The 27,461-nt window shown below is 43.1% G+C and overlaps 1 protein-coding gene and 1 pseudogene across 1 annotated transcript in view; one reads left to right on the top strand and one right to left on the bottom strand.

Moving 5' to 3' along the window:
- The window catches only part of SCD5 (stearoyl-CoA desaturase 5), a 171,385-nt gene that overhangs the window by 52,584 nt on the left and 91,340 nt on the right, over positions 1 to 27,461 (bottom strand). The window contains exon 2 of the mRNA XM_005554934.5: positions 24,556 to 24,686. Coding sequence (XP_005554991.1) covers positions 24,556 to 24,686 — 131 coding nt within the window. The remainder of the gene's footprint in view (positions 1 to 24,555; positions 24,687 to 27,461) is intronic.
- On the top strand, positions 7,600 to 11,399 carry LOC102126541 (solute carrier family 66 member 2 pseudogene; annotated as a pseudogene).

Genomic DNA, 27,461 nt, shown 5'->3' with positions numbered 1-27,461 from the left:
AGTGAAGAGAGGAACCGCACCGCCAGGCGTCCTCCTGGGAATCTTCCCAGCCTCCCCTCCCCCACCAGCCCTCACTGCTGGTTTCACATTCCTCCTATCTTCAACCCACAGTTCCTCAACCTCAAGTTCAATCCCCTGTGGTCTGGAGTGGTTTTCATCAGAACAAGAGTAAATCTTCACTTAGCAGGGATCTCAGCTTATGTGTGGGACGTAACCACTGCAGGAAGTTCAGGCTTGTTGGGTGAATTAGTACAGAGACCTGAAGGAAAGCTCTGGTGGGGGCGACTGAAGTCTCTAGATCGTTTGTGTCAAGAAAAGAGAGATCTTTTTTTATGGCTGCACCGTATTACATGGTGTAAATATACCACATTTTCTTTATCCAGTCTATCACTGATGGACATTTAGGATGATTCCATGTTGCTATTGTGAATAGTGCTGCAGTGAACATACATGTGCCTATGTCTTTATAATAGAATGATTTATATTCCTTCAGGCATATACCCAGTAATAGGATTGCTGGGTTCAACTGTAGTTCTGTCGAGATCTTTGCAGGGACATGGATGGAGCTGGGGGTCATTATCCTTAGCAAACTATTGCAGGAACCCAAATACCACTGTTCTCACAAGTGGGAGCTAAATGATGAGAACACATGGACCCATAGGGGAAAAAAACATACTGGGGCTATCAAGAGTGGAGGGTGGGAGGAGGGAAAAGATCAGGAAAAATATCCAATGGGTACTAGGTGTAATACCTGGGTGGTGAAATAATCTGTACAACACACCCCCATGACACATGTTTACCTATGTAACAAACTTGCACATGTACCCCTGAAGTTAAAAATTTAAAAAAATGAGGGAGACATCTTCTTAGGATGAAATCTTGGTTGTCAGAAGAGAGGGGCAGTCCTGAGTATGAAGGGTGCCGGTTTTTGGCCCAGATGTCTCTGCCTCTCTCCCTACTTTGATGTTCTTCATGTGTGACTCACATAGATCAGGAAGCCAGCAGATAAAAAAAACCAAATGGCTACTTCCCCAAATCTCTGCAAAATACCAAGGCACCAGTGGCATCATTTTAGGACTGCTCTAACAGAGTATAACAGAAACGGAAGGGGGACAACTTTGGCTCCTTGGGTGTATTGGCAATCCACCAAGTGGAGAGGCAGCGGTGGCTGAGGAGCGGGACAACACTCACTGGAGCCCCAAGACAGACTCTGGTGCCCCTAGAAGGACAGGCAGCAGAGTCTGCCCAGCCCACAGAGCCGAAGTGGGGCTCAGCGCACGTGGGGAGCACACCCTATTGGACCTCTCGTAATGGGAGACACGGGAAGGTGTCAGGGGGCTGAGCTGTCAGGGGCAAGAATTGATGGCATTTAGTCTGTTACAATTAATGAGAACTTAGCTATAGCAATGGGTCAGTGAGATCTACAGACATTCAATTTACACTAATTTTTTTTTAATCTGATGATGCTTTCAAAGCTTTGAGAAGACGAATTAAATTGGGAAGTAGTGCTTTCAATAGGAAAATCTGAAAATAAAAATAAATTTAAGTATTATATTGCATTAGCCTTTTCTTTTTATGACAATAGTAATAATGTTCTATACCATAATATTCAATACTGGGTAATGTTCTCATTAGGAGTCTACCATTTCATAAGAGATTGGCATCATCCTTCTGATGAGAAGCGAAGAAATTGTTTTGTTTTTGTTTGTTTTTCGAGACAGTCTTGCTCTATTGTCCAGGTTAGAGTACAGTGGTACAATCACATAGCTCACTGTAGCCTTGACCTTCTGGGCTCAAGTGATCCTCCCACCTCAGCCTCCCAAGTAGCTGGGACTACAAGTGTATGCCACCATGCCCAGCTAATTTTTTTTTTTTTTTTTTTTGAGATGGAGTCTTGCTCTGTCACCCAGGCTGGAGTACAGTGGTGTGATCTTCGCTCCCTGCAACCTCCGCCTCCTGAGTTCATGCAGTTCTCCTGCCTCAGCCTCCTGAATAGCTGGGATTATAGGCATGCGCCAACAAACCCAGCTAATTTTTCCATTTTCAGTGGAGATGGGATTTCACCACATTGGTCAGGTTGGTTGAAAATTTTAAAAATCCACCTAATCCTTGGGTTTTGGGGGAGAGAGAGAGGAGGCAGAAAGTTCCAAGAAGTGTATGTTCAGCTTTGACTTTAAAGAGAGAAAACAGGAGCCTGGCAGTTTATGTATATCAAAAATTATACCCTGGCTTACTGTAATATGAAAGAGGTATTTAGATTTTGCAGTGTATTTAAACATGGTGGTTGGAAAGAGTGAAAACATTTTATTATTTAGAATCACAGAATTTGGAGCTGTAAAAGAATTTCAGATGTCAATCAAGACTACTGTGGTCTAAGAAATAATGTCTTCCTTTTGCATTAGTTTATTGCTTTTATTGTAGTGCCCATGTGAACATAACATAGAAAGAACACTCTGTCCCCTATTCACAGATGGCAAAATTAAAGCTTAGAGGACATTTATACAAGCTCATATAACAAATCAAAACAATAATAGAATAAATATGGCACTTCCTTGGTTCTCAGTTCACATTCCTATCAACAAGATATTTCCCTTATTCTCCAAATGTTGCAGGGAGGGGTCTTTTATAGAAAACTTTCATTCATCTTGTTAAAAGGTTATATTGGCCTGATATGGTTTGGCACTGTGTCCCCACCCAAATCTCATCTGTAATTGTAATCCCCACGTGTTGAGGGAGGGACCTGGTGGGAGGTGACTGAATCATAGGGTCAGTTTCCTCCATGCTGTTCTCATGATAGTGAGTGAGTTCTCACGAGATCTGATGGTTTAAAAGTGTGTGGCAGTTTCCCCTTCACTCTCTTTCTTGCTCCACCATAGGAAGGCATACCTTGCTTCTCCTTCCCCTTCCACCACGATTGGAAGTTTCCTGAGCCCTCCCCAGCCACGCGGAACTGTGAGTCAATTAAACCTCTTTTCTTTATAAATTACTCAGTCTCAGGTAGTTATTTATGGCAGTGTGATCATGAACTAATACATGGCTGTTTAATTCAATGCCATGCAATCTTGTAGAAACTCTATGTGAAGAGTTTCAAATAGCTAGAAACATTATTCTCACAAAATTAATTATAATACAACAACAAAAAGACCCATCATGATGAAGACGAGTTGAAACAGAGATATTTATTTTCATTCCTTTCACCTGGATATGTTTCCAACAGAAGCCACTTGACTGCAATAGTGGAATGCAGCAAGGGTTTTGGCCACATTCCAAATAATCAAGCACGTAATCAAGCCAAAAATACTTTGATGTATTTTTTAATCCTTTGTTATTGCTGTGTTTTCAAGTGTAAAGCTGAGTCCAGTGAAAAAGTGACTCAAAGAATAAGATGTGTTTTCTAGTTCGTGGGAACTTGGCAATAATTTCTTTAAAAAAGAAATTAAAAAACAAGATGTGTGTCAACAATAGAGCAGAAAGAGAGCAACATTTATTTGCTTACCCAATCACCTTTCTTTCCTACTTACCTGCACTTTTGTCTGCTCTGGAGTGATTGGGAGTGGATGGGCAAGGGAAAGAACCTACCTGTGAATATATTTGTGTTGAAAAGGTGTGGGGACCTAGAGCTCATTTTCGTACAGTCAGTATCTGCTTTAGCAACAAGCAGAGGGGAAAGCTGAGGATTAATGAGGAGGGAGAGATGGCCCAACCGTCTCAACCTCAGGAGGCGGGGAGTGAATGGAGATCGACTGTGCTGGAAGCTGTACCCCCATCGGTATAATCTGATAATCTCTCTTCTTCTTAGTGTTTTCAAGATGCTGATAGCTCTTGTCTAAAACTATGTGTGCCACTCCATCACCTTTGCTGCACAGTTAACAAAAACAATATTGAGGCATACAGAGATGACAAATGCCCATCATGAACTGACTGTCAAGTATAGGTAATCCGTCTGTTCATGTTCCATGTACATATTCTGGTAGGGACATGATGTTGAAATCAGCAGTAATGCCTGAAGCCAAATAGTCAAACATTCAAACAAATCAATTAACAAATTATTGTATTAAATTTGCAACTTAGAGTTTATACTGAATTGTAGGTTCCAGTAGATCACAGTCTCACTCGGCAATCCATCAAAAGTGCACTCTCGCCACATGTTAATTGATTATTCCTGATCAAAAATTGGAATGTTGAAGGGAGCTACATTAGTTCTAAGAACGCTGGGCATAAATGAGGCACAGGTAGGTGGGTGAGCAAGAGAGGAGTAGGAACAGAACAAATCCGGAGTGTACAGCTCAGGTGGCAGGCTTCATTATCAGAGACACCATACTGTAGTCCCACTTTGCAACAGAAATATAACACAAGCCACATAATATAACTAATAGTTTCTTAGTAGCCACACTAAAAAAGTGAAATGACCCTTGATTGAACTTGGGCTACAGAAAAACATAAATAAAATAAAAAGTGAAAAGAGGCTGGGTGCGGTGTCTCATGCCTGTAATCCCAGCACTTTGAGAGGCCGAGATGGGCGGACCACCTGAGGACAGGGTTCGAGACCAGCCTGGCCAACATAGTGAAACCCCATCTCTACTAAAAATACAAAAATTAGCCGGACATGGTGGTGTGTGGCTGTAATACCAGCTGCTCGGGAGGCTGAGGCACGAGAATCACTTGAACCTGCGAGGCAGAGGTTGCAGTGAGCTGAGATCACACCACTGCACTCCAGCCTAGGTGACACAGCAAGACTCTGTCTCAAAAAAAAAAAAAAAAAAGAGTGAAAAGAAACAAGTAAAATTAATTTTAATAATATATTTTACTTAGTGTAACATACCCAAATATTATCATTTCAATGTATAATCAGTACAAAAATTACTGAGATGCTGTACATTATTTTTTTTTCTGTACCAAGTCTTAGAAATTTTTCACCTGCAGCACACCTCCATGGGCTAGTTGCATTTCAGGTGCTCAGTAGCCACATGTAGCTAGTGACTACCACATTGAGCAGTGCAAGTCTAACTCATGGCTCACATACTTTTTTTTTTTTTTTTTTGAGACAGGGTCTCTCTCTGTCACCCAGGCTGGAGTGCAGTGGTGTGATCATGACTCACTACAGCCTCAGCCACCTGGGCTCAAGCGATTCTCCCATCTTAGCCTCCCCAGTAGCTGGGACCACAGGCACATGCCACTATGCCCAGTTAATTTTTTTATTATTTGTAGAGATGGGGTCTCACTATGTTACCCAGGCTGGTCTCAAACTTCTGGGCTCAAGGGATCCTCCTGCTTCAGTCTCCCAAAGTGCTGGGATTACAGGCGTAAGCCACTGCACCCAGCCACTTGTACGTTTTTCAATGTGTGCATTTACTTCAAATTTAAAAGTCTGAAGAATTAAGAATTCAGTGCTGCCTACTGGTGAGAATGTGAAATGGGCAGAAAGTTTGTGAAGCGCAAATGAGCACTACATATCAAAAACCCTAAAACTGTGCATATCTTTTAATCTAACAATTCATTTTCTGGAGTTTATCTTAAGGAAATCATGGTTGTGTGCAGAGATTTAACCACAAGGATGCTAACCGCAATAAAAACTTGGAAAGACCCTGCATTTCCCCATAACAGGATTTGATTAAATATTTTGTGATAAATTAATTAAATACTACTTGTGTGTGTAAATACACACAGTAGAAGTTTATATATGCATGAAAGAAATAGTAAGAGAAAAAGTCTTAGAGTTACCTCATGGGAGTGAAATTGGAAGGTAGGAATGAGGAGAAATACTTTTATGCTTGATCCTATACTCTGAAACTATTAAAAAGAATTCTATTAGTGTTGTATTAAAAACTAATTAACAAAAAAAGGCTATTGTAGTATTGACCTAGAAAGATGAAGGTAAAAGTAGTTAAAAGAAAAGTACTTGGCCGGGCGCGGTGGCTCACGCCTGTAATCCTAGCACTTTGGGAGGCCAAGGCAGGAGGATCACTTGAGATCAGGAGTTTGAGACCAGCCTGGCCAATATGGTGAAACCCTGTCTCCACTAAAGGTACAAAAATTAGCTGGGCGTGGTGGTGGGCACCTGTAATCCCAGCTACTTGGGTGGCTGAGGCAGGAGAATCGCTTGAACCTGGGAGGCGTAGGTTGCAGGGAGCTGAGATTGCGTCACTGCACTCCAGCCTAAGCAACAGAGTGAGATCTTGCTGCAAAAAAAAAAAAAAAAAAAAAAAAAAAAAAAAAAAAAAAAGAAGAAGAGAAAAGAAAAGTACTTCTCAAAACACTATGAATCCATTTTTAATTTTTAAAAAAATGTATGTTTAAGCATGAGAAAAACAAAGGAAATATCTTAGCCAAACTGTTTGCAGTGGTTCTCTCTACGAATTGGGACTGTGGGTGACTCTTTTTTATTTTGTCTGTGTTTTGTAAATTTTTATAATAAACAGATTATTCTTTTGCAATACAGGATAAACAAGTTATTTTTGAAAACATTTCTATATTCCTGAATGAAAACAACCCAGCTTCTGCTCGATGAAGCAGTAAGATTCATCTGGCAATCCTGTCTGTTAATATACCTTTATGTCACCCGTCTATCTTTATTCTCATTAGCAACTAATCAACCAATCAGACCTCAAGTGGTGTGGCAGTGCCCTCGCTTGAACCCATTCTGTCTTTTGTGCCTCCATTACTTCACTATACATCACTGATAATGTCCCTAAGCGGGGTCTCCACTGAGACTGCAGAAATTGAAATTGATCATGAGGTGATTTTTCTCCACATGCGCAGCCCCTGAGTGTTATCTGTGACTTGAGCAAAAGTCATCAATCTCAAGAGTCCACTGAAGTGAGGTATGAAGCAACCTGCTCCCTCAGAACTACTCCCCAGCGTCCTTTTATGCTCAAAGTAAATTCTTGAATCCAGTCATCTAAATGGCAATAGAGGACACTGTCTTTTAAGGTTCACATAATTTCCACTGGTTAGCAAGATGAAGGCTAAATGTAAACAGCATTTAGCTTGTCCCATTCAGCAGATCTGAAACCAGAATCATTGATTGGTTTTCCCCTAGCCTAGCTGGAAACAGATGCTTGCTCCCAACCAGACACCAAGATGGTCTTTCTGTCCGTTATTTCAATTTTGTGGCTGTTTAAAGTTCCAGAACAAAAAACTTCCCAAGCAGTCTCAAAACAAAGTCAAAGGGAATTCCACTTGTATTCATAACACATCTTCGTTTCCAGTCAGTAGTGAAAAAGAAACCAGGACCAACATGTCAACATGTCAGCTTGAACAGGCAGGTTTTAGAGTAGAAAATATGTGTGTGCATGCATATGCATGTACATGTGCATGTGTGTGTGCGTGCATGTGGTATGTGTGTGTCTGAATGGCATCCTTTCTGGGAAAGGAGCTGTTCTATCAAGAGGGTCAAACAGAAAAAGATACTGATGGCTCCACTCCTTAGAAACTGTAAGGCTCATTAGAAATAGGCTTTATCTCTGTCTCCGGGGCCTAACCTTAATCTCCTCCTGTTTAGACGCCAATTCAGACTGAAAAACAACGTTGGGTGCTTTCCCCATTGTTGATACTAGGTCAGTACTTATTTCTCTCCAGACAATAGGCTAATCTGTAAGAATGGCCCAGAAAGTCCCCAAGAGTGGCCTGGCAGCAGTTCACACCACCTGGCAAATTGTGGCTTTGAGAGGACAAGTTGCCACCTGCTGCCTTGCCTTCATGTAGCACTTGGTCTACATAGGTCTTAGAAGCTGGGTAAGTGTTGAAAAGTCAACCTTAGTAGTTTAAAAAGTGCCAATAAAACTTAAAGTTTTAAAATAAGGAAAGAAGTGTTTAATATTTTCTTCTATTACTCTTTTGTTTAAATCTCTTAACAATGAGAATGTATTCAAATAAGACTTTTCACTTTTAAAAAAAACATACATTTAACATACACTTTTAAAATGGCATAGACATTAATCTTGGTAAATAAGTTGGTCTTCTGGAAATCTTTTCAACTTGGGCTTTGGAGGGTTTTTGGTCAGTGATGTGACCATTATTCTAGTCTCCTGAGCTAGATCTCCTTTACTCCATGAGTTAAAAATTGAGGGGGAAGAAAGGGCCTAGAAAACAATGATGACCCAATAGCAATGAACATATTTAGTTCCCACAACTTGTTTTTAAAATACCATTCTCCACTAAAAGGAATCAGGACTGCGGAGAAATGGCTGGTGCCAGGACTGGGGTAGGAAAAGTACACAGGGAGCTCAGTATATTTTGTTGTGCGGGAAAGGAAGTGCTTAAAAAATGATGGAGCATGTCGAAATGACAGAGGAACCAGGTGTGGTGGTGTGCATCTGTAATCCCAGCTACTCAGGAGGCTGAGGAGTTCAAGACCAGCCTGGGCAACACAGCAACACATCATACTAAAAAGAAAGAGGAGTCCATTTGTAGTGCCTCCCACTGAACAAACTGGGGTAATTTGGGCATTAAAATGAATAATGACAGTAATGGATTATAATCCATGTAATCAAAAAAGAGTCCGTGGGTTATAAATACATGGGAAGAAGCAAACACTTTTCTTTACAGTAAAATACCAATTGACAAATGTAGAAGAAATAATAGAGTTACAAAATCACCATTTTGCAGCTGTCATGGCAATAACTGATTCAGGCAAGAATCACCAATGTTTGCTAAAACTATTGGGTAAAAGTTTGATGAAGATAAAATATTTATATAGGCTCATAATCTTTGCATAAATTAGTTCAATAATTACAAAATAAAAATTGCAATCTTATAGTGGAGAAACTTAGCAGATGCCACCTTAACCGAATAATCAAAGTTCATACCTCCAATAATGTGACAAAGTGATGTCATGTACCTCTTTTTCGATGCTGAGAAGGACACAAGAATGCTAATGTACTCCCACCAAAAACGCAGAGTTTGAGTCTAATCACATGAGCAAACCCAAATGGAGGAACATTCTACAACTTAATTGGCCAGTACATTTCAAAAATATCGATGGCATAAAATTAAAAAAACAAGGAACTATTCCAAATGAATGGAATCTAAAGAGACATTATAATTCATTGTAATGCATAATCCTCAAATGGACCCTGAACTATTATAGAATCCTGGATACAGCATGGTATCAACATTAAATCCCTGACTTTGGTAAGTGTACTCTGTCTATGTGAAAGTGTCTTTGTCATTAGGAAATACACACTGAGGTATTTGGGAATAAAGGGGCATGATATCTATAACTTACTCCCAAATGATTTGTAAAAAAAGAATACATAAGAATGCACATGCATGTACAGAGGAAAGAGCAAGGGAATAAAGCAAATGAGCAGTACTCTAAGAGTTGGTGAATCTACATGAAGGCTATACACAAGCTCATGATTTTTTGCAACTTTTCTTTAAGTTTCAAAATAAAAGACCTGAAAAAATTATTTCAAAATAAAAGTGAAAGCTAAAAACAAAAATTTCATGGGCACTCTTCTTTACAATCTCAGCTTTTCCCCTTCCACTCCATTTCTACTTTACCACCCTTGTTCAGGCTTGTATCAATTTGCTTGGATTCTGTAATAACCTTCTAACTGCCTCCCACCTGCAGTAATTTTCCTCTCCACAATACATTCGGCATACTGGTAACATCCTCTTTCCATTCATGCTCCCCAAAATCTATCATTCTTTTGCTTATTATTTGACAATCTCTGTGTATTACTTTTCTTATAAAATCTAAACTTTTCCTCTTCTTGAAAATCAGACAGGTTTCTTCGGCTGGAAGAAACCTTATCTTTCCCACATTTTATCCTTAATTTGACTGATATTTACTGACCGGTATGCACTAGAAGATAAAGAACAAACAGGACAATTGAGGCTGTGTCCTCAAAGAGTTTATAGTTTATGGAGGAGACAAATACTAACATAAAGTAAATCAAGTCAACATAAGTGAAATAATTTTAGACTGGGATTAGAGCTGTGAAGCCAATAAAGGAGCTGAACAAAAAAGGACCTTAATATAGGCAAGGCCATTTGTTTTTTGTTTTTGTTTTTGAGACAGAGTCTCACTCTTGTCATCCGGGCTGAAGCACAGTGGTGTGATCTCGGCTCACTGCAACCTCCGCCTCCCAGGTTCAAGTGATTCTCCTGCCTCGGCCTCCTGAGTAGCTGGGATTACAGGCACCTGCCACCAGGTGTGGCTAATTTTTGTATTTTTAGTAGAGACGGGGGTTTCATCATGTTGGTCAGGCTGGTCTCGAACTCCTGACCTCAGGTGATCCACCTGCCTCGGCCTCCCAAAATGCTGGGATTACAGCTCTGAGTCACTGCGTCTGGCCAGCAAGGCCATTCTTAACTGGGTCATCTTCAGGTTGAGAGGAGTTGGTGGCAGAGGTGTGGGAGGAAGAGGGGAATTGTCCCAGGTAGAGGGAAGGACTTGTAACAATTGAGGAACTAAGAAAAGGCCATTGTGTAGGTAGCATGGTGCTAGGACAAGCCTGGTACGAGATGAGGTCTAAGACACATTATGCTATAATAAAGAATGTATCTGGTCTTTGTGTCTGGTTCTTGACACAGAGCTTTAAAAACTCTTGGAATTTCCTGAGTGATAGGAAATTCCTCCACTCTTATGCTAGTGGTGACTTTCATGGGTCCCTAGATAGCCTCAGGATGGGAGCAGATCACCAGAAAGACCAGCCATGTGATTAGAGAGGTGGGCGCTGGCTAGCCAACAGGGCAACACAAGTGTCGCGGATAGAAGCAGAGACCTAGATTGGCTTCTAGTGCCACTGCACCAGCTGGTTTCCCGGGGGGAAGCTGGGGCCATGGTCTTCGGAGGGGTGGTCCTGTAGATCCTGCAGTGCAGGCACATCCAGAGGACTCAGAATGCTGATGGCTTCTCTGTCTAGGTGTGTCTGGTGCTACTGGTGGCTAATATTTTACTGACATTCTTCTGGTTTGGAAGGCATTTTGAGTCACCTCTCTTGTAGCAGAGCATAATCATGTTGTCCATGTTGCTGATGGTGAAACTCTGCCCTGAGATCCACATGGCAAAGGAGCCGAGCATAAAATCCTTGGATCTTCACCACTCCTGGCACCGGAGCAGTTTCCTGGACTATGTGGAGTGTGTCTTGGCCTTTGCCGACATGGCAGGCTAGATCAGGACCCGTCCATCGACTGGGCCCTGTTTGTGGAGACTCTGGGCTTCCTGTCCGTGCTGACCGAGGCCATGATGGACCTGCCCCAGCTCTATTGCAACCACTGCCACGGGTCCTGAGGACATGAGCATCCAGAGCACTCATGAGGACAAGGGCAGTGCCCTCAGGATCACCTACTTCCTGCTGAGAGCTGCCCATGCAGCTCTTGGTCTGCGCCTGCTGCAGGTGCTGGTGGACCTGCCATCCAGGCACGAAGACCAGATATATTCTTTATTATAGCATCATGTGTCTCAGACCTCATTTCGTACCAGGCTTGTCCTAGCACCATGCTACCTACACAATGGCCTTTTCTTAGTTCCTGGGACCCTTCACCCACCACCCTGAGAAGCCAGCGCTCCACGCAACACACCCCACCATGGCCAAAGCACTTCTGAGCTGGCCAGGGAGGAAAAAGATGTGTGACTGCCGGCTGGCGTCTGTTCTCCCTATGTGGAGAGCAGGCGTCGCAGCCCCTGAGTGGAGAGGCGGTATCCCATGTCAGGCTCTCCATCAGCGGCTGCGTGGGGCTCTCAGGGCAGCCAGGCCGACACTTGGCTCACCACTGCTGGGGGTGGCCACAGTGGATTTCACACCCAAGGGCTGGGTCTCCAGTGATTTTAAGGTGATGGAAAAGGCAAATGTCTTTTCCCACTTCCTCTCAAAAGACACCCAGCCTGAACCTGAGATGTGTTCATAAACACACCAGAAGGCAAACTCCAGTCCGCTGAGGAGCAGCAGCCCTCAGGAACCTTCTCCAATCTTATTCAAGTCCTGGTCCCAGCCTCTCAGATCTGCCTCAGCCCACAAGACGGCTTCCCTGGGGGAGAGGCTGCAGCTGGGGATAAGTAGGATCCACGTGCCGGGGGGGCCCAGGCAAGTCTCAAGGCTGGGGCTGGGGCTGGGGCAGTGAGGAGGAGACCTGGTATCAGGAGACCCTGAAAGTCCTGGGAGAAGAGACTTTGGACTCAGTGTGACCCTGATCAGACACCCTGGTAGGATGGGGATGGCCTCTGCTGCCCAGTGGGGTGGGCACAGAGGGCAGGGCTGAGTCTGCTCTGCTCCCGATTGTAGGGATGCAGTGGCACCTGTGCTCTGGGTTTTCTGGCCAGAGTTGGCATCTCAAGGGCCTGCAGAATGAGTGCCTCCTGATACTCGGCTCTGGTGCCTCTGACCTTGCCCAACAGTGGGATCTGCGTGCCTAGCTTCTAGGCTGGCCTCTTCCTGGGAGATGCTGGTGTGACATCTCTCATTGGGTGTCCCTATTTCCCTAATTATCCCTCACCAATCCTTAAGCCAATGCCTTTAGTTCTACCACTAAATTATATCTTGAATCTGCACACTTCTCATTTTTACCACCTTCTAGTTCAAGATCAACTTTTTTCCTAGGCTACTGCAAAAGCCTCCTGAACTGGTCTTCCTGATTCAATGCTTGCCCCTCTCTATATTGTAGCCAGAGAGAGCTTATTGGAAATTAAACGACTCTCCAGCAAAATAAATAAATAAATCAGTGGCTTAGCATTATATTTAGAATGAAATCCAACCCCATTATTATGTTCTACAGGGCCCTGTGTTGGAACACCCCTGGGGTGAGAGGCAGGCCCATGTCTGAGCTTGCTGGGTATTGTCCAGAGCATGCTTGGGGGTGTTCCAGCCAGAGCCTCTGGTTCTCTTCGAGTGCTAGGGGTCCCCCAGACAGACAAAGAGGTCCTCCTGGGTGCGTGGGAAGGCTGAGGGGGCTGAGGGCAGAGGCTGTATAGACACAGCCCTGCCACATTCCTGAGGAGGATTCCATCTGGGAAGAGTCCTTTTCCTCTGGATATTGCACACACTGGCCGGACACAGCTTTGATGTCCATCGTCCAGGACACAGAGGCGTCCTCCAGTCATAAGACGGGATGTGGAGGGCAGGGTGCGTGGCACCCTATGCAGGGTCTGGCTGCTGGGATGGCCCATCTCACACTCTGCTACTGCTGTCCTGGGGTCTCGGGTCCGAGGCAACCTCCAGAGCATGGGCAGCAGCCTAGCCACAGGCGCCTCTGCCACCGTCCTCTGTCCACTGTCCACCCAGGCATGTTGGGTCCCACAGTTCTGAGTCTGCTGCCTCTGGCTGTGGTGGGAACCACTGGTCACCCCAAATCTCCACTCCCCACCTTTTCAGTTTAACACAAGCCCACACCGTGCTTAGCAGCTCTGTGCTGACTCCAGACCCTGGAGTTCTCAGATGCTTCCCCGCGGCTCCCACAGGCATCATGTTCCCTTCTGCTGGGCAGAGGGGCCACTTCCTGTGCAGATGTTGATGCTGTTGGTGCCAAAGCTCTATGACTTTAGCGTTATTTGCTGTGGCCGGTGAGAAAATGTTCAAAGCTGTTTCCAACTCCTGAGTTTTCCTCAGGAAAACTCTTGAGTATTTGAGTGAGGATCTTGTTCTTAGCCCTCTGGCCTGTAAGAGGCTTTGAAAATTTTACTTTATTTTTTAATGAAAGAAGATATCTGTGGTGGTAATTGCCTCCACATGAAAATGTCACCAATTGCATGCGCAGTGACTGATGAATGTTTGTACCCCCACCATGTGGCGACTTTGAATCAATAACTCTTTGCAGATCCAGGAAAAAAAAAAAGGCAAATCATAAGAAGAAAAAATATATTTCCTATTCATTAAGTGGAAGTGGGTCATCATAAAGGTCTTCATCGTCATCATCTTCGCATTGAGTAGGCTGACAGGAAGAGGGGCTGGTCCTGCTGTCTCAGAGGTGGCAGAGGCAGAAGAAAATCCATGCATTTAAGTGAAGCTGCGCAGTTTCAAACCCATTCTGTTCAAGGGTTAACTATACTTGTAAGTATAGCACTTTCTTGAGTTCTGTGTGTTGTTCTAGTGAATTATCAAACCTAAGAAGATTGTGGAAACCCCAAACTTACCACTGGTCATTCAGAAGTACAGGTAGCATGGGGACCCCACTACTGTCCTGCAACCCTTGCAGCAGGCGTCTGAAGCGGGGGCAGCCATGCGGAGCACTCAGCCTTTAACTTGTGGGATCCGATGTTCACCCTGGGTGGTTATAGTCAGAATTACACTGAAGTACACCAACTTGGGGTGGACACAGAGAACTGGTGTGCAAGGCCCTGATCACGCAGGGCCCCATAGAACATAATAATGAGGTTGGATTTCATTCCAAATACAATGCTAAGCCACTGAAATATTTATTTATTTATTTAGCTGGAGAGTCGTTTAATTTCCAATAAGCTCTCTCTGGCTGTAATATAGAGAGGGGCAAGCATTGAATCAGGAAGACCAGTTCAGGAGGCTTTTGCAGTAGCCTAGGAAAAAGTTGATCTTGAACTAAAAGGTGGTAAAAATGAGAAGTGTGCAGACTAAAGATGTAATTTAGTGGTAGAACTGAAGAGAATGGCTTAAAAATTGGTGAGGGATAATTAGGGAAATGGAGAAATCATGGATGACACCCAGACTTCTGGTGGGAAAGCTAGGAGAAGAACAGAAGAACAGTTTCGGGGAGAAGGTAGAGTCACAACTTTGAATTGGGGCATGCTGAGTTTGAGAAGCCTAAGAGACATCCAATGAGACACGCCACACAGGTAGCCAGATTTGTAACACACTATACCCTGTCAGCTTACTTCTTCAATCTGGGTGATTTTCTAACTATGCTGTGACCTCCTACAGTATATTCTAATCATTCCTCTCTCCCTACCTTTGCTCAGATGTGTCCCTACCCTCCTCTTCTTCTCTGCCTAGACAAATCGTTTTCACGTGCAGCTCAAATCTCCCCTTCTGCAGTAGGCTTTGTCCAACGATTCTAGCCCATATTCAAATTTCTGCAGTCCTAAGAGTCAGTGTGACACTTTTGAGCAATTTAACTCCACGTTGTCTTTTTATGAGTCTTTATTGCACACAAGTCTAGCCAGCTCTTTCAGATTATAAGCTCCTCATCCAAGGGCCACTTCTTAGATATTACTTGTGTTCCTCACAAGCACATAGTGGCTTACACACTTTTAAATGTAATGGTAATTAAACAGCAGATTTACATGAAAAGCTATGAAAGATTCAAATGGAAGAAGGTAAAAATAATCAAATGTTTCTGCCTTCTAAAAGAGTTTTTAAAAACAAAGCTAGAAATTTCCATTTGGCATCTGAAACTCAATAAATATTATCATTAATTAAAATTGCTGATTCAATGACTCCTGTAGACATGTATCTTTGGAGCTTGATAAGGCATTGAGGGGGCATTCCTGAGATAATCCTGTGACAAGAGCGCTGGCTGGCATTAATAGAAATTGGAACACGATGATTGAAAAGCCTGAACTTTGATAAACAAGGACCAATGATGAAAAACAGTTCAATATCTAATAAGGGTGTGGGAAGAGGCCACTAACAGAAGGCCTCACTGTGTCTGTTAGATCTGTCTCATTTCATATCTTCATTAATGTCTGGGAACAAAGCTTACACATTTTGTTAATAACATTTCTGATTGGTACTAAATTAGGAGGTGCTGCAGACATCATTGAGCACAGAGGAATAACACAGATGGATCTAAAGAGGTTAGAAGTATGAATAGAAATTATCACAATGAGATTTGATTTTGGAAAAATGCAAATGAAGGCAGCTGGGGGAGAAATCATCCAAAATGCAAAATAATCAGTGGGTTGGGAAATCTAGAAAGCAGCAACGTAAGAGTGTCTGGAAGGCTAGCAATGGAATAAAGAATATGCAATGACATTGTGCTGTCTCAGCCCAAATGGCTAGTGACAGGTACAGGGAGAAATGACCTGTCAAAGAATTGCATTGCAATACAGTGTTCTTCAATGTCCATAAACATTTTTGGAGACGGTTTGGGAAAAATAAACAAAATAAGCTCAGACATTTGGTCCTTAGTTTATTCAGCTGTTGGAAAAGAATTAGACTCGTGGCTTCTAAGGTTCCCCAATTCTAACCGCCTGTGATCCCAGCTCTAACCTTCTGTGGTTCCAAGACAAAGAAAGGTTGGGAGAAAATACATGATTAAGGAGGTTCACTGCATGCAGCACTTCTAAAGATCTTCAGGAAGAGCAGACAGAATGAAACACAAAGCTTGAAAATGTGTTTCCAAATAGATTCCCAATTGACAGGACAGCATGCGGAATTCACCTCCAACAACAGTATCTTTCTTCCAATACAGATGCCAGGCTAAATTAACATAAAATCTGATAGTATTTGTTTATAAAAATTATCTCTACCAAATATTTCTTTAAATAAAAACTCTTTAAAGTATTGTGGTTTTTTTGGTTTACAAAAATCTAATCACCTTAAAGTGGTTAGAAATATACCCATTGTACAAAGCAGGTACGGTCTGCATTAAAGAGTTCCCAGCGTATCTGGAGATGGTGCTGTGAGAAACAGACCAGCCCCGTTGGTTGGTCTGTCCATCTGTCTAATCACCCTCTTGCTCAGACTGTCACATTTTCATCCCCTTGAGGTTCATTTTCTTAGGTGATTTCTCTCATCTCACCTACTTTCACTGACCTGGATCCCCAACAAATAAGCAAGTAAGGCATCTTAGGGGTGGGGAAATTTTATTTTCCACCTTAAAAATCGGTTCACTTTTTATTTTCCACCTTAAAAATCGGTTCATTTTTGTTGGTAGAAAGTATAATTAATCCCACCAGGTAAGTGCAGAAAGAAAATGCCGTACCCCACTCAGCAGCCTCTGGAGAGTTTCCTGGTTTCCTTTCTCTCTCTCTTCCTTGCTCTCTCACTCACTCGCTAGGCCACCTCCCACCTGCACCACTTTGGCTGTCGGAGTATTCCGCGTGATGGAAGGGGTTACAATGCAGCATGCATGGAATGACAACGCTTTAATGAACTGATAAATCACCGTACGGCATCATTGCTTAGAGACCACCAAGCTATTTGCTCTTTGCACATGACTTCCAAATGTCCCAAATGTGCCTAGGACGGTGAAATGCTGTGGAAGAAGACAATGTGAGGCATGATGTGCAAATCACCTTCCAAAATCACACCAGGAAAACCTGTCAGGACATCCGGGTCAGGACCACTTCTGAAGCTTGGGCTCATGGCTAGGAAAGGTGGCAACACTGAAGCAGGATTTCTGAAGGGAGACTTAGAAGCCACAGAGAGCCACATAAGGTTAAGGATTCCTGAGCTGCACTAAAGTTCTGGTGCTTTGTTCTCTTCTACACAACTGCCACTGCATGCTGCTGCTAACAGCACAAGCTGTACTTGAGGATGCTGCCTCGCATACAAGTCTCCCTCCTTGACAGGCACACCCCACAGAGACCCAGCCTTGGGGGATGGCCTATGATCCTGAACCTGGCACAAACTCTTTGGGGTCTCCTGACTGTGGTCTGAGGCTTACTCAAGCCATGGAAATGCATGAGGCCATGTCACTCCCTGCCTAAGACCTGGCAGTGCCTTCCCGTGATATGTAGAACAATATCTGAACTCTGCCTGACAAAGCCCTGCACTGATGTGGCCCCCGTCACCCACTCTGGCCTTGCACTCACATGGACCAGCCATGCTGGCCATCTTTCTGCTCCTTGAACACAGCATCCTAGTTCCTGCATTTGCTTTGACTCCTCCCTCTGGATGCTCTCCCTCTAACCTCCTCTCCTTCAGGTCTCAGCACTAATGCCACCTCCTCAGCAAGGTCTTCTCTGACCACACTTTCTAAAGGTGCCCTCCATGTGACGTTACTCTGTTTAATTCTTTATATCCTTCTCTCTCTGAATACATTTGTTTGTTCATTTGCTCACATGTTCTTTTGCGCTCTCTCCTACTGTAGTACACACGTTATGAGGACAGGGACCTTGTCTGTCTTGTTCTCCTGTGCCTGGAACAATGCTTAACACACGTATTTGCTGAATGAAAGGATAAATGTGTATTTGGACACTGGGAGAGGCATTAGAGCAGGGTCCACAACCCCCGGGCCACGGACTGGTATGAGAATCTAATGATGAATGTTATGTATTTGAATCATCTTGAAACCATCCCCACACCCCACCATCTATGGAAAAATTGTCTTTCATGAAACTGGTCCCTAGTGCCACAAAGGCTGAGGACTATTGCATTACAGCACAGCAGTAACAGGGTGACTTCTGGAGTCCAGATGCTTACATTTCAACCCCTCTTCTGTCACATAAATCCGAATGTCCTTGGACAGGTTACATAACCACTTTTCTGTTTTCTAGCCTATCAAATGAGGAAAATAATAGTACCTACTTTGTAGGGGCATTATCAATGACTTTTTTTTTTTTTTTGAGATGGAGTCTTGCTCTGTCACCCAGGCTGGAGGGCAGTGGCACAATCTCAACTCACTGCAACCTCAGCCTCCCAGGTTCAAGCGATTATCATGTCTCAGCCTCCCAAGTAGCTGGGACTACAGGCACATGCCACCATGCCTGGCTAATTTTTTTTTTTTTTTGAGACAGTTTCAGTCTTGTTCCCCAGGCTGGAGTGCAATGGCCCAATGGCTCATGCCTGTAATCCCAGCACTTTGTATTTTATTTTATTTTTTTGGGACAGAGTCTTGCTCTATCACCAGGCTGGAGTGCAGTGGCACGATCTCAGCTTACTGCAACCTCCGCCTCTCAGGTTCAAGCAATTCTCCTGCCTCAGCCTCTCAGGTAGCTGGGACTACAGGTGTGCACCACCACGCCTGGCTAATTTTTGTATTTTTAGTGGACACGGGGTTTCACCATGTTGACCAGGATGGTCTCGACCTCTTGACCTCATAATCCACCGGCCTCAGCCTCCCAAACTGCTGGGATTACAGGCTTGAGCCACCACGCCTGGCCCAATCCCAGCACTTTGGAAGGCCTAGGCAGGTGGATCACTTGAGGAAAGGAGTTCAAGACTAGCCTGGTCAACATGGTGAAACCTTGTCTTTACTAAAAATGCAAAAATAAGTTGGGTGTGGTGGCGCACACCTGTAATCCCAGCTACTTGGGAGGCTGAGGCAAGAGAATCGCTTGAACCTAGGAGGCAGAGGTTGCGGTGAGTCAAGATCACACCACTGCACTCCAGCATGTGCAACCGAGTGGGACTCCATCTCAAAAAAGATAAAAAAGAAAAAGAAGATATTTAAGTAATAATGGCTGAGAATTTTCCAAACTAGTGACAAGCACCAAACCATAGATGCAGGAAACTCAGAAAACCCCAAACAGGATACACACCAAAAAACCCTACACTTAGGGTTTATACCATGCCTGGCTAGTACTTAGGTATTATCATATTCAAACTGCAGAAAATCAAAGACAAAGAGAAAATCTTGAAAGAAGCCAGAGCGGAAAAAATCCCTCCTTACCTATAGAGGAGAGAGGAGAAGAATTATACTAGGTTTCTCTTCAGAAACCGTGCAAGCAAGAAGAAAGTGAAATAAAATATTTAAATATTAAAACAGAAAAATCCACCCACCTAGAATTCTGTACTCAGCAAAATTACTCTTTGAAAATGAAGTAGAAATAAAGACTTTCTCAAGCTGGGTGTGGTGCTATGTGCCTGTAGTCCTAGCTACTAGGGAGGCTGAGGTGGGAGGGGTGGTTAAGCCCAGGAGTTCAAGGCTGCAGTGAGCCATGACTGCTCCACTGCACTCCAGCCTGGGTGACAGAGTGGGATCCTGTCTCTAAAAAAAAAAAAAAAAAAAAGACATTCTCAGACAAACCAAAATTGAGGGAATTTGTCACCAGTATACTTGCCTTGCAGAAAATGGTAAAAGGAGTTCTTCAGAGAGAAGGAAAATTATATCAGAAACCCGGATCCACATAAGTGAAGGTAAAATAGAAACTTTTATTTTCCTTATTCTTAATCTAACACATAACAATTTGTTCAAAATAAGAATAGTAACAATTTGTTTAGTGATTATAGCTTATGGATATGTAAAATGAATGACAACAACGTCTTAAAAGACAGGAAGGAGAAATTGGGAATAGACTGTTATAAGGTCCTTGTGTTACTACAGATACTATTATGAAGTGGTATAGTGTTATTTGAAAGTGGGTTTAGATTAGCTGTAAGTGTATATTACAAATTCTAGGGCAATCCATAAAATTTTTTTAAAAAGAAGTATAATTGATATGTTAAGAGAGGAGAGGCCGGGCGCGGTGGCTCAAGCCTGTAATCCCAGCACTTTGGGAGGCCGAGACGGGTGGATCACGAGGTCAGGAGATCGAGACCATCCTGGCTAACATGGTGAAACCCCGTCTCTACTAAAAAAAATACAAAAAAACTAGCCGGGCAATGTGGCGGGCGCCTGTAGTCCCAGTTACTTGGGAGGCTGAGGCAGGAGAATGGCGTAAACCCAGGAGGCGGAGCTTGCAGTGAGCTGAGATCTGGCCACTGAACTCCAGCCTGGGCGACAGAGCGAGACTCCGTCTCAAAAAAAAAAAAAAAAAAAAGAGAAGAGAGAAAATAGACTTATACAAAATGGTGCATTGAAACCACATAAAAATAGAAAAAGAGTAGAATACACAAATTAAAAGTAAGAAAAAGGGCAGCAAATGGAAAACAGAAACTTGGTAGATATTGATCCAACTATATCAATAATTGGTAACTTGGTAGATATTACTCCAACTATATCAATAATTACTTTAAGTGTGAATGGTCTAAATACACCAATTAAAAGACAGACTGTCAGAGAGGATTAAAAAAAAAAAAAAAGACTCAATTCTGTATTGTTTAGAAATCACGCTGTAGGGCAGCATATAAGAATATCTAATGGGTGGCCTGAATCAGGAGAGTGGGCTTTCAGTCTATCCACTAATTAGCTGTGTGAACTTTGAGAAGTCACTGGTATTCTCTGTTTACTCCTCTGCAAAATACAGAACTTAAGCTAAATCCCTTTAGTTCTCTTCCAGCTCTCAATCCAATGCCTCATTACCATGACTTGATGAGGAAATATGAGCCATGAGGGAGTGGGCTGAAGCATCTAGTAGGTGCTTTTGATTGGACTGGATCCATGAGAGACCCAGATGCAGCCAGTAGGAGCAGATGCATGAGCGTGACAGCACAAATCCGAATCCTGGCTCTTGCCTGTGAAAACTTAACTCTTGGAGAACAGGAATATGTCACCTGGGTCCATCTTTGACTTGGAGCAAATTATAAGGAAGTTGCAAGCAGTCTTTAGGTTGACTTCATCCTACTGGCAAGGAAGGAGGATAGACCAGAGAGGAACTCGGGGGATCTTTGCTGAATACAAGGGTTCAGAGGGGACAGAGGATTTTATATAGCTCCTTGTCAGGCATTCCTGCCTCATCATCATCTTTTTTTTTTTTCTTTTTTTGAGATGGAGTCTCACTCTGTCACCCAGGCTGGAGTGCAGTGGCATGATCTCATCTCACTGCAACCTCTGCCTCCTGAGTTCAAGTGATTCTCCTGTTTCAGCCTCCCAAGTAGCTGGGACTACAGGCATGCACCACCATGCCCGGCTAACTTTTGTATTTAGTAGAGACGAGGTTTTGCCATGTTGGCCAGGCTGCTCTTGAACTCCTGATCTCAGGTGATCCACTCGCCTTGGTCTCCCAAGGTGCTGGGATTACAGGCATGAGCCACCACGCCCAGCCCATCATCATCTTTTTAGACTAAAAGTATCTCCACCTTTCCTACTGTTGCCTCTCAGCCCCACACATACATCTTCTACAGAAGAAAAAGAAAAGGAGTTTAAAATGTTTAAGTCTCAACTTTAAGAACACTGTTCTTAATGCTCAAGGTCTTGTTTGTAGCATATAGCAAAAGCCCTGCTGCTCCCAAACAGAGACAGCTATGGCATGACTTGTCCATTTTGGCCAATGGCATGACCATTCTGGTGAAGGAGAGAAGAGAGAGAATCTTTGAAACTATCTTTAAAAACCCATGGATTATCAAAGGGCAACTAAATCAATGACTGCATTAAGTCAGGGTTATAAGTCACCACCCTACACTGGCAGATCATAGCATTTTTTCACTTCCCCAGGTTGTTCTCCTCACAGGGTTAAGTGGTTTAAAGAAACTGTTCTAGACACTGACTAGTTCTAGTTCTGTTCTGGTGCTCTCCCACTGACACAGTTCTGCATGTTATGGAAACTGCCCTATGCTGATCTTACAGAGGTACCTTCCACCTAGGTCTACGTGACGTTGTTATAAAACCCCAGGCCCATGAAACACTGAAATTTCCACTGGGAAACTGTGGGGATTCTAGTATCCTGCTAGACAGAAAAGCTCCATGAAGGCGAGGCTTGTGACTCTTTGCTCATTGTTATTCTCACTGTGCCTTCTCAGTGCCTGCCACATAGTAGGTGCTCAATAAGTATTTGTTGAATGAATTTTTAAAATCCACTACAAATGTGGGCCTTGAAAAAGTATGCATAGTTCAAATTTGATGGTTTCTAAAACTACATTTTAAAGCTGTTCATTTTTTTTATTTACCTAACAATCATGTATTGTTTTCTATATGACAGACATTAGCATACAGAAACCAATTAAACAATATATCAATTCTCATAAAAGAGAAAGTGAGAACAATATTCACCAGGTGCTACCATAAGCTTGGTACTTTTTATTCATTATTTTATCTTCCCAGCAACTCTGTGAGGCAAATATTATTATTGCCCCCCTTGCAGATAAAGGAACTGATACTTGCAGAAAGGCTCACATCTAGCAAATGGCAGAGCCAAGAATTTATTCTAGGACCTGGGTACTTCCATCTACAGTGTACTTTCTCCTTAAAATAAAGTTTAAATCACAATCTAATATTCTGTTATGTGGTGTTTTGTTAAGAAAACTTAGGTTTTCAAATTTTGAGTTATAAACAAATAGTTTCATGAGAAAAAAAAATCAGAGTTTTAAGCTTCAGCTACAAGTTACTTATCTTGGAAAAAAAGTCCAATAATGAAATGTTTTATAACTACATGAGTGTGTCATTGGAGGCTATTAAGAAAGGATTGCTTGAACACAAGAAATGAAAATTATCAAGTTAGGTCCTGAACGTCATCTAAGGCCTAAGTCAATTATTATTTTGAAAGCACAACACTGAAATAAGATGGTTGAAGTCAAAATAAAGTGCAGCATAGTTCACACTGCCAGTGGTGAACACATGGACATGGAACCAGGAAGCTGCCAACTGCTCCCTTATGCTTAATAGCTTATTTCCTAGAACCTCAGTACTAATTCCTGACTGTGCTTGAATTACAAGCAGTATATATACACATCACCAATTGTGTTCCCTAATTGACCTATTGTGTTATATCCTATTTACCTTATGAAAAGTCAAACTGTATGAGAGAAGCCTAAAATAAGGAAATGAATTCTGAGCTACAAGAGCACTTAGAGAAATATTCCACATCAGGTTGTCTCATAGGAGTGGGAAGCCCATGGCAGACGTGGCCACGTGAGCTGTGTGTCTGAGGGCCACAGGGAAGCTCCTGGGTCACCTGTTTCCCTGGACTCTAGAGCACTTTTGGCAATCACGATCCTTCCCAATGAGTGAAAATGCATGGGGCCCAGAATCATCTACACTCATATGTGGGCAGAAATTTTGAAAACAAGTTGTTCTCACTCAGATTAGGAATTGGGAAAACAGAGATCCATGACCAAACCAAAAGTACCCAAGGAAAGTACCCAAGGAGGTGGGGAATGGCCTAGGGCTGGAATAGTCCTAAAGAATATGGCCCAATCCTAGTACAGTGATGACCGTCTCTTACATTTTTATAGCCCCTTGCAGTTTTCATTGAGTTTATAACAACCCTGAGAATGAAGTTTTGTTCTTATTTTTACGGATAAAGAAACTGAAGTTGAGGAAGTGATTCACAGCTAGCACCCATCAGAGTAAAATCCCTGAGTCTTCAAACTTCAGATGGAATAGTCTTTCCACCAGGACCTCGCAGGGCTACCTCAGGACTAGGTTTTGGAAGAGCAATAACTTGGAGTCAGGCTGGCCTGCATTCGCCTAGCCCTGAATGTACTATTTTTTAGGTATGTGATTTGGGCAGGTTCTTTTACCTCACTGAACCTCATTCTCCTCATCTGTAAAATGGAGATGTGTAGCATCTAGCTCACAGGGCTACTGTGTGGATCAAATACTATATGCGTACCAGTGTGCTTATCACAGAACTTGGCCCCTGGTTAGGGCTGGACAAATGTTGAGGCTTTCAGGGTATGTTCACAGCATGGGCTCTGGATAGAGGAGTCTCCCTTCCCCTCAGTAGTTCAGCATGCCTTAGGGCACAAAACCCCCCAGGGGACATTTTACCATATCTAAAAGCTACAAAGAGATAAAAACTTGGGATAGATAGGGCGTGCTTGGGGCCTGAACACCGAGTCTAGGACGGGATGGAGGGGTGTCAACCCATCTTTCCCCTCCTCCCACACTGCCTTCTGCACTGGGTCCCCCAACACAGAGAGGACCCTCCATCCTCACCTGGAAAGCCATGGAGTTGGCGACAGCCAGAAATATCCTCAGAGGCAGCTTGGCCTTGTAGGACCTGTGGCTCCACAAGCGATGGGCACCAGCTGTCACACCCAGAGCGGCCAGGAGGAAGCAGAAGTAGGCTGCAAGACACAAGCAGGGACAACATCAACAATGGTCCCCGAGCTTTCAAACATCCCCCATGCTTTTTCTCTCCTGAACAGGGACTCACATGAAATGGTGTCAGGGGAGAAATCTGCGACATGAAGAATCAACAACTTGAGAGGAGGCAGCCTTTTTGATTTGTAGCATCCAAGTACCATGCATAAGCAGAGAACTTTCTTCAGCAAACTTTGACCTTTGAATATTTTTCCCTACAGCAAATCTTTTATTTGCTAATGTTTCTTGCCAGTCTTGATGCAAAGTCACAACCATGTCAATGTACATTCGCAATTCAATCTCACACGTACACTCTCAGCAGGGCGGAGATTGAGCTCTACGTCACCTCTTAATTGGCACCCATTAAAGGGTGAGAGATATATGAAGAGCATATTTCTAAGTGGCAGTGCCCATTATTGGTGTCAATAAACATATTTAAAGAGAGCACAATATTACATCTTCCAGAAGTGTTTGACCAATCTTGATCTCAATCTATATTGATTTGGTTCTAAAAACAAGGTTTACCCTTAACTCTAAGAATAAGCGGTCCCTGAATATATGTGGGTTTCATGAACATGACAAATCATTCCTTACTTGAAACGTTAAAAGCAAAAAACAAACAACAATCTGCCCACGAATCACAGAATGCAGCAGCAAATAAAAAGCTCTGGCCTCCTTTGTTACTGTAATTTAACCTTGGTCATGAGTCCATGAAATGGACATTTTCCTTGTCATCCCTGGCCTTCTTGTCTCTGTTTTAACTATCAAGTAGTCAGGGAACAAGTAAAATCTAGAATGGAAAAATTCAGTGTGATTCTATTTCACCAGTAGGCTGGACCTTGGGTGCAATAAAATTAATTCCAAGACTCCATGAAGACAATTGTCTAAAAAAGGATCACTCTAATCTACATTTGCCAGTCAGGCCTTTACCACTGACATTGTCTTGTCCTTTTGGGAATCTCCAATAATTTAGGGGTCATTTGCATGGTTCTCTGTCTATCCCTATGGCACCGACAATGGTTCACAGCAGCGCCTGTTCTGTGCAGTAGTGGCTGTTGGTTTCCCATGGTCCTTCTTCTAACAACTGGAATTTGGCCATGTGACCTGGCCCTTGCCTAGCATAGTGCCCTGTCTTCCGGGACATGAGAATAAACACCTGAACCAATGATTTTCTCTCTTGTGGCTCAAAGTCTAAGCTAGGGTTTACCAAACATTACATATTACCAAGCTGAGAAAACCTGATTACAACAGCAAATCTTGAGGCCAAGAAAGTGAGACATGAAGACAATGAAGATGCCCACAAGAGCTAAACCTGTCTTGAGTCACTGGTTGCTGACCTAGGAGCTCTGTCATTCTTCTTTTGATCCTGGGAGCCTCCACAGTATGTCCTAGTTACCCGAGCCAACAGACTTCATTTTCTTGCTTAAACTAGCTTGCACTGGATTTCTGATGCTTAAATTCTGCTGAAGCTCTGGGGAGGAAACCAACCCTCTGGTCATGGCTTAACTGAGGAAAAACCACAAAAACACATTCTGGGATGAATGTGAGGATTTATGGGCTCTCCCATTAACAGGATTCAGTTTTCCTATTTTGACAGTGCTAATTCTGTTCTTAATTTTTCTTCTGTGATCTTTGTGAAGACTCATATTCAAATAAGTGTTCAGATGGATGCTTACCAGCTGGTTCTGAGGTAAGGAAATATTCAGACACAGAACTGGTGACTTTAAGGGGATAAAAGGAGTAATGGGTAATGCCAAATACTTTACCAAGTAGCTCATACCTCACAGAGAAAGGTGCTAAATCAATAGAAACCAGAATCACAAGATGACAGAATCATAAGCAACAAACAAGTATGGCAGTCTGGATGCAAACAAGAGTCATTGATTCTGGTTAGCTCAAGCCAAAAACAAAAACAAAAGCAGGAATTAAAAAATATATGGAGCAGCCTAGAGAACTCAGGGATGGTCCTGCAGGACAGGCCTCAGGGATGGTCCTGCAGGAAAGGCTATGCCACCTCCAAGATGGTCCATGTGCTCCCCACCTTCTGGCATGCATGGCCTTGTGTAGTCTCTTCCCTATTAGTAACTTGCTTCTAACCAAAAGAATATAGCAATATTGAGGGAATGTCAGTTCCATGATTAGTGTACAAAATATTGTGACTTCTGTTTTGCTAGCAGATTCTCTCTTGAGCTGGCTTTGATAAAGCAAGCTGCCATGTTGGGGAGGCCCACGTGGCAAAGAATTGAGGATTCCTCCAGCCAACAGTCAGTAAGGAAATGAGGCCCCCAGTCCAACAGCTCTCAAGGAGCCAAATTCTACCAACAACTATATGAGTGAGCTTGGAAGCAGATCCTTCCTCAGTCGAGCCTTCAAGCAAGATCGTAGCCCTGACCAACACACTGCAGCCTCGTGAGAGATCTCGGGGCAGAGGATCCAGCTAAGCTGTACCTGGACTCCTGCCCCACAAAAACTGTAAGAAAATAAATACGTTTTGTTTTACACTGCTAAATTTGGGGGTCATTTGTTATGCAACAATAGATAACCTGAATACAAAACATAAGCAGGAACCTTTCGTTCATGGAAGGAAGGTACATCTTAAATCCTGATTGCAGAATAGTTTATCATCTATAGAGAAAGTAAACAGGCTGGTGTTGCATGGGGTAGAGGGTGGAGGCAAGGGGAAGAGGCGAGTGACTGCTAATGGGTTCTATGAATAAAAATGTTTTAAAATTTATTTTAGGGATAGTTGCACAATTCTG

The sequence above is a fragment of the Macaca fascicularis genome, chromosome 5 (assembly GCF_037993035.2).
Source record: "Macaca fascicularis isolate 582-1 chromosome 5, T2T-MFA8v1.1".
NCBI classification, from domain to species: Eukaryota; Metazoa; Chordata; class Mammalia; order Primates; family Cercopithecidae; genus Macaca; species Macaca fascicularis.
This window is presented reverse-complemented; position numbering and strand designations above follow the sequence as displayed.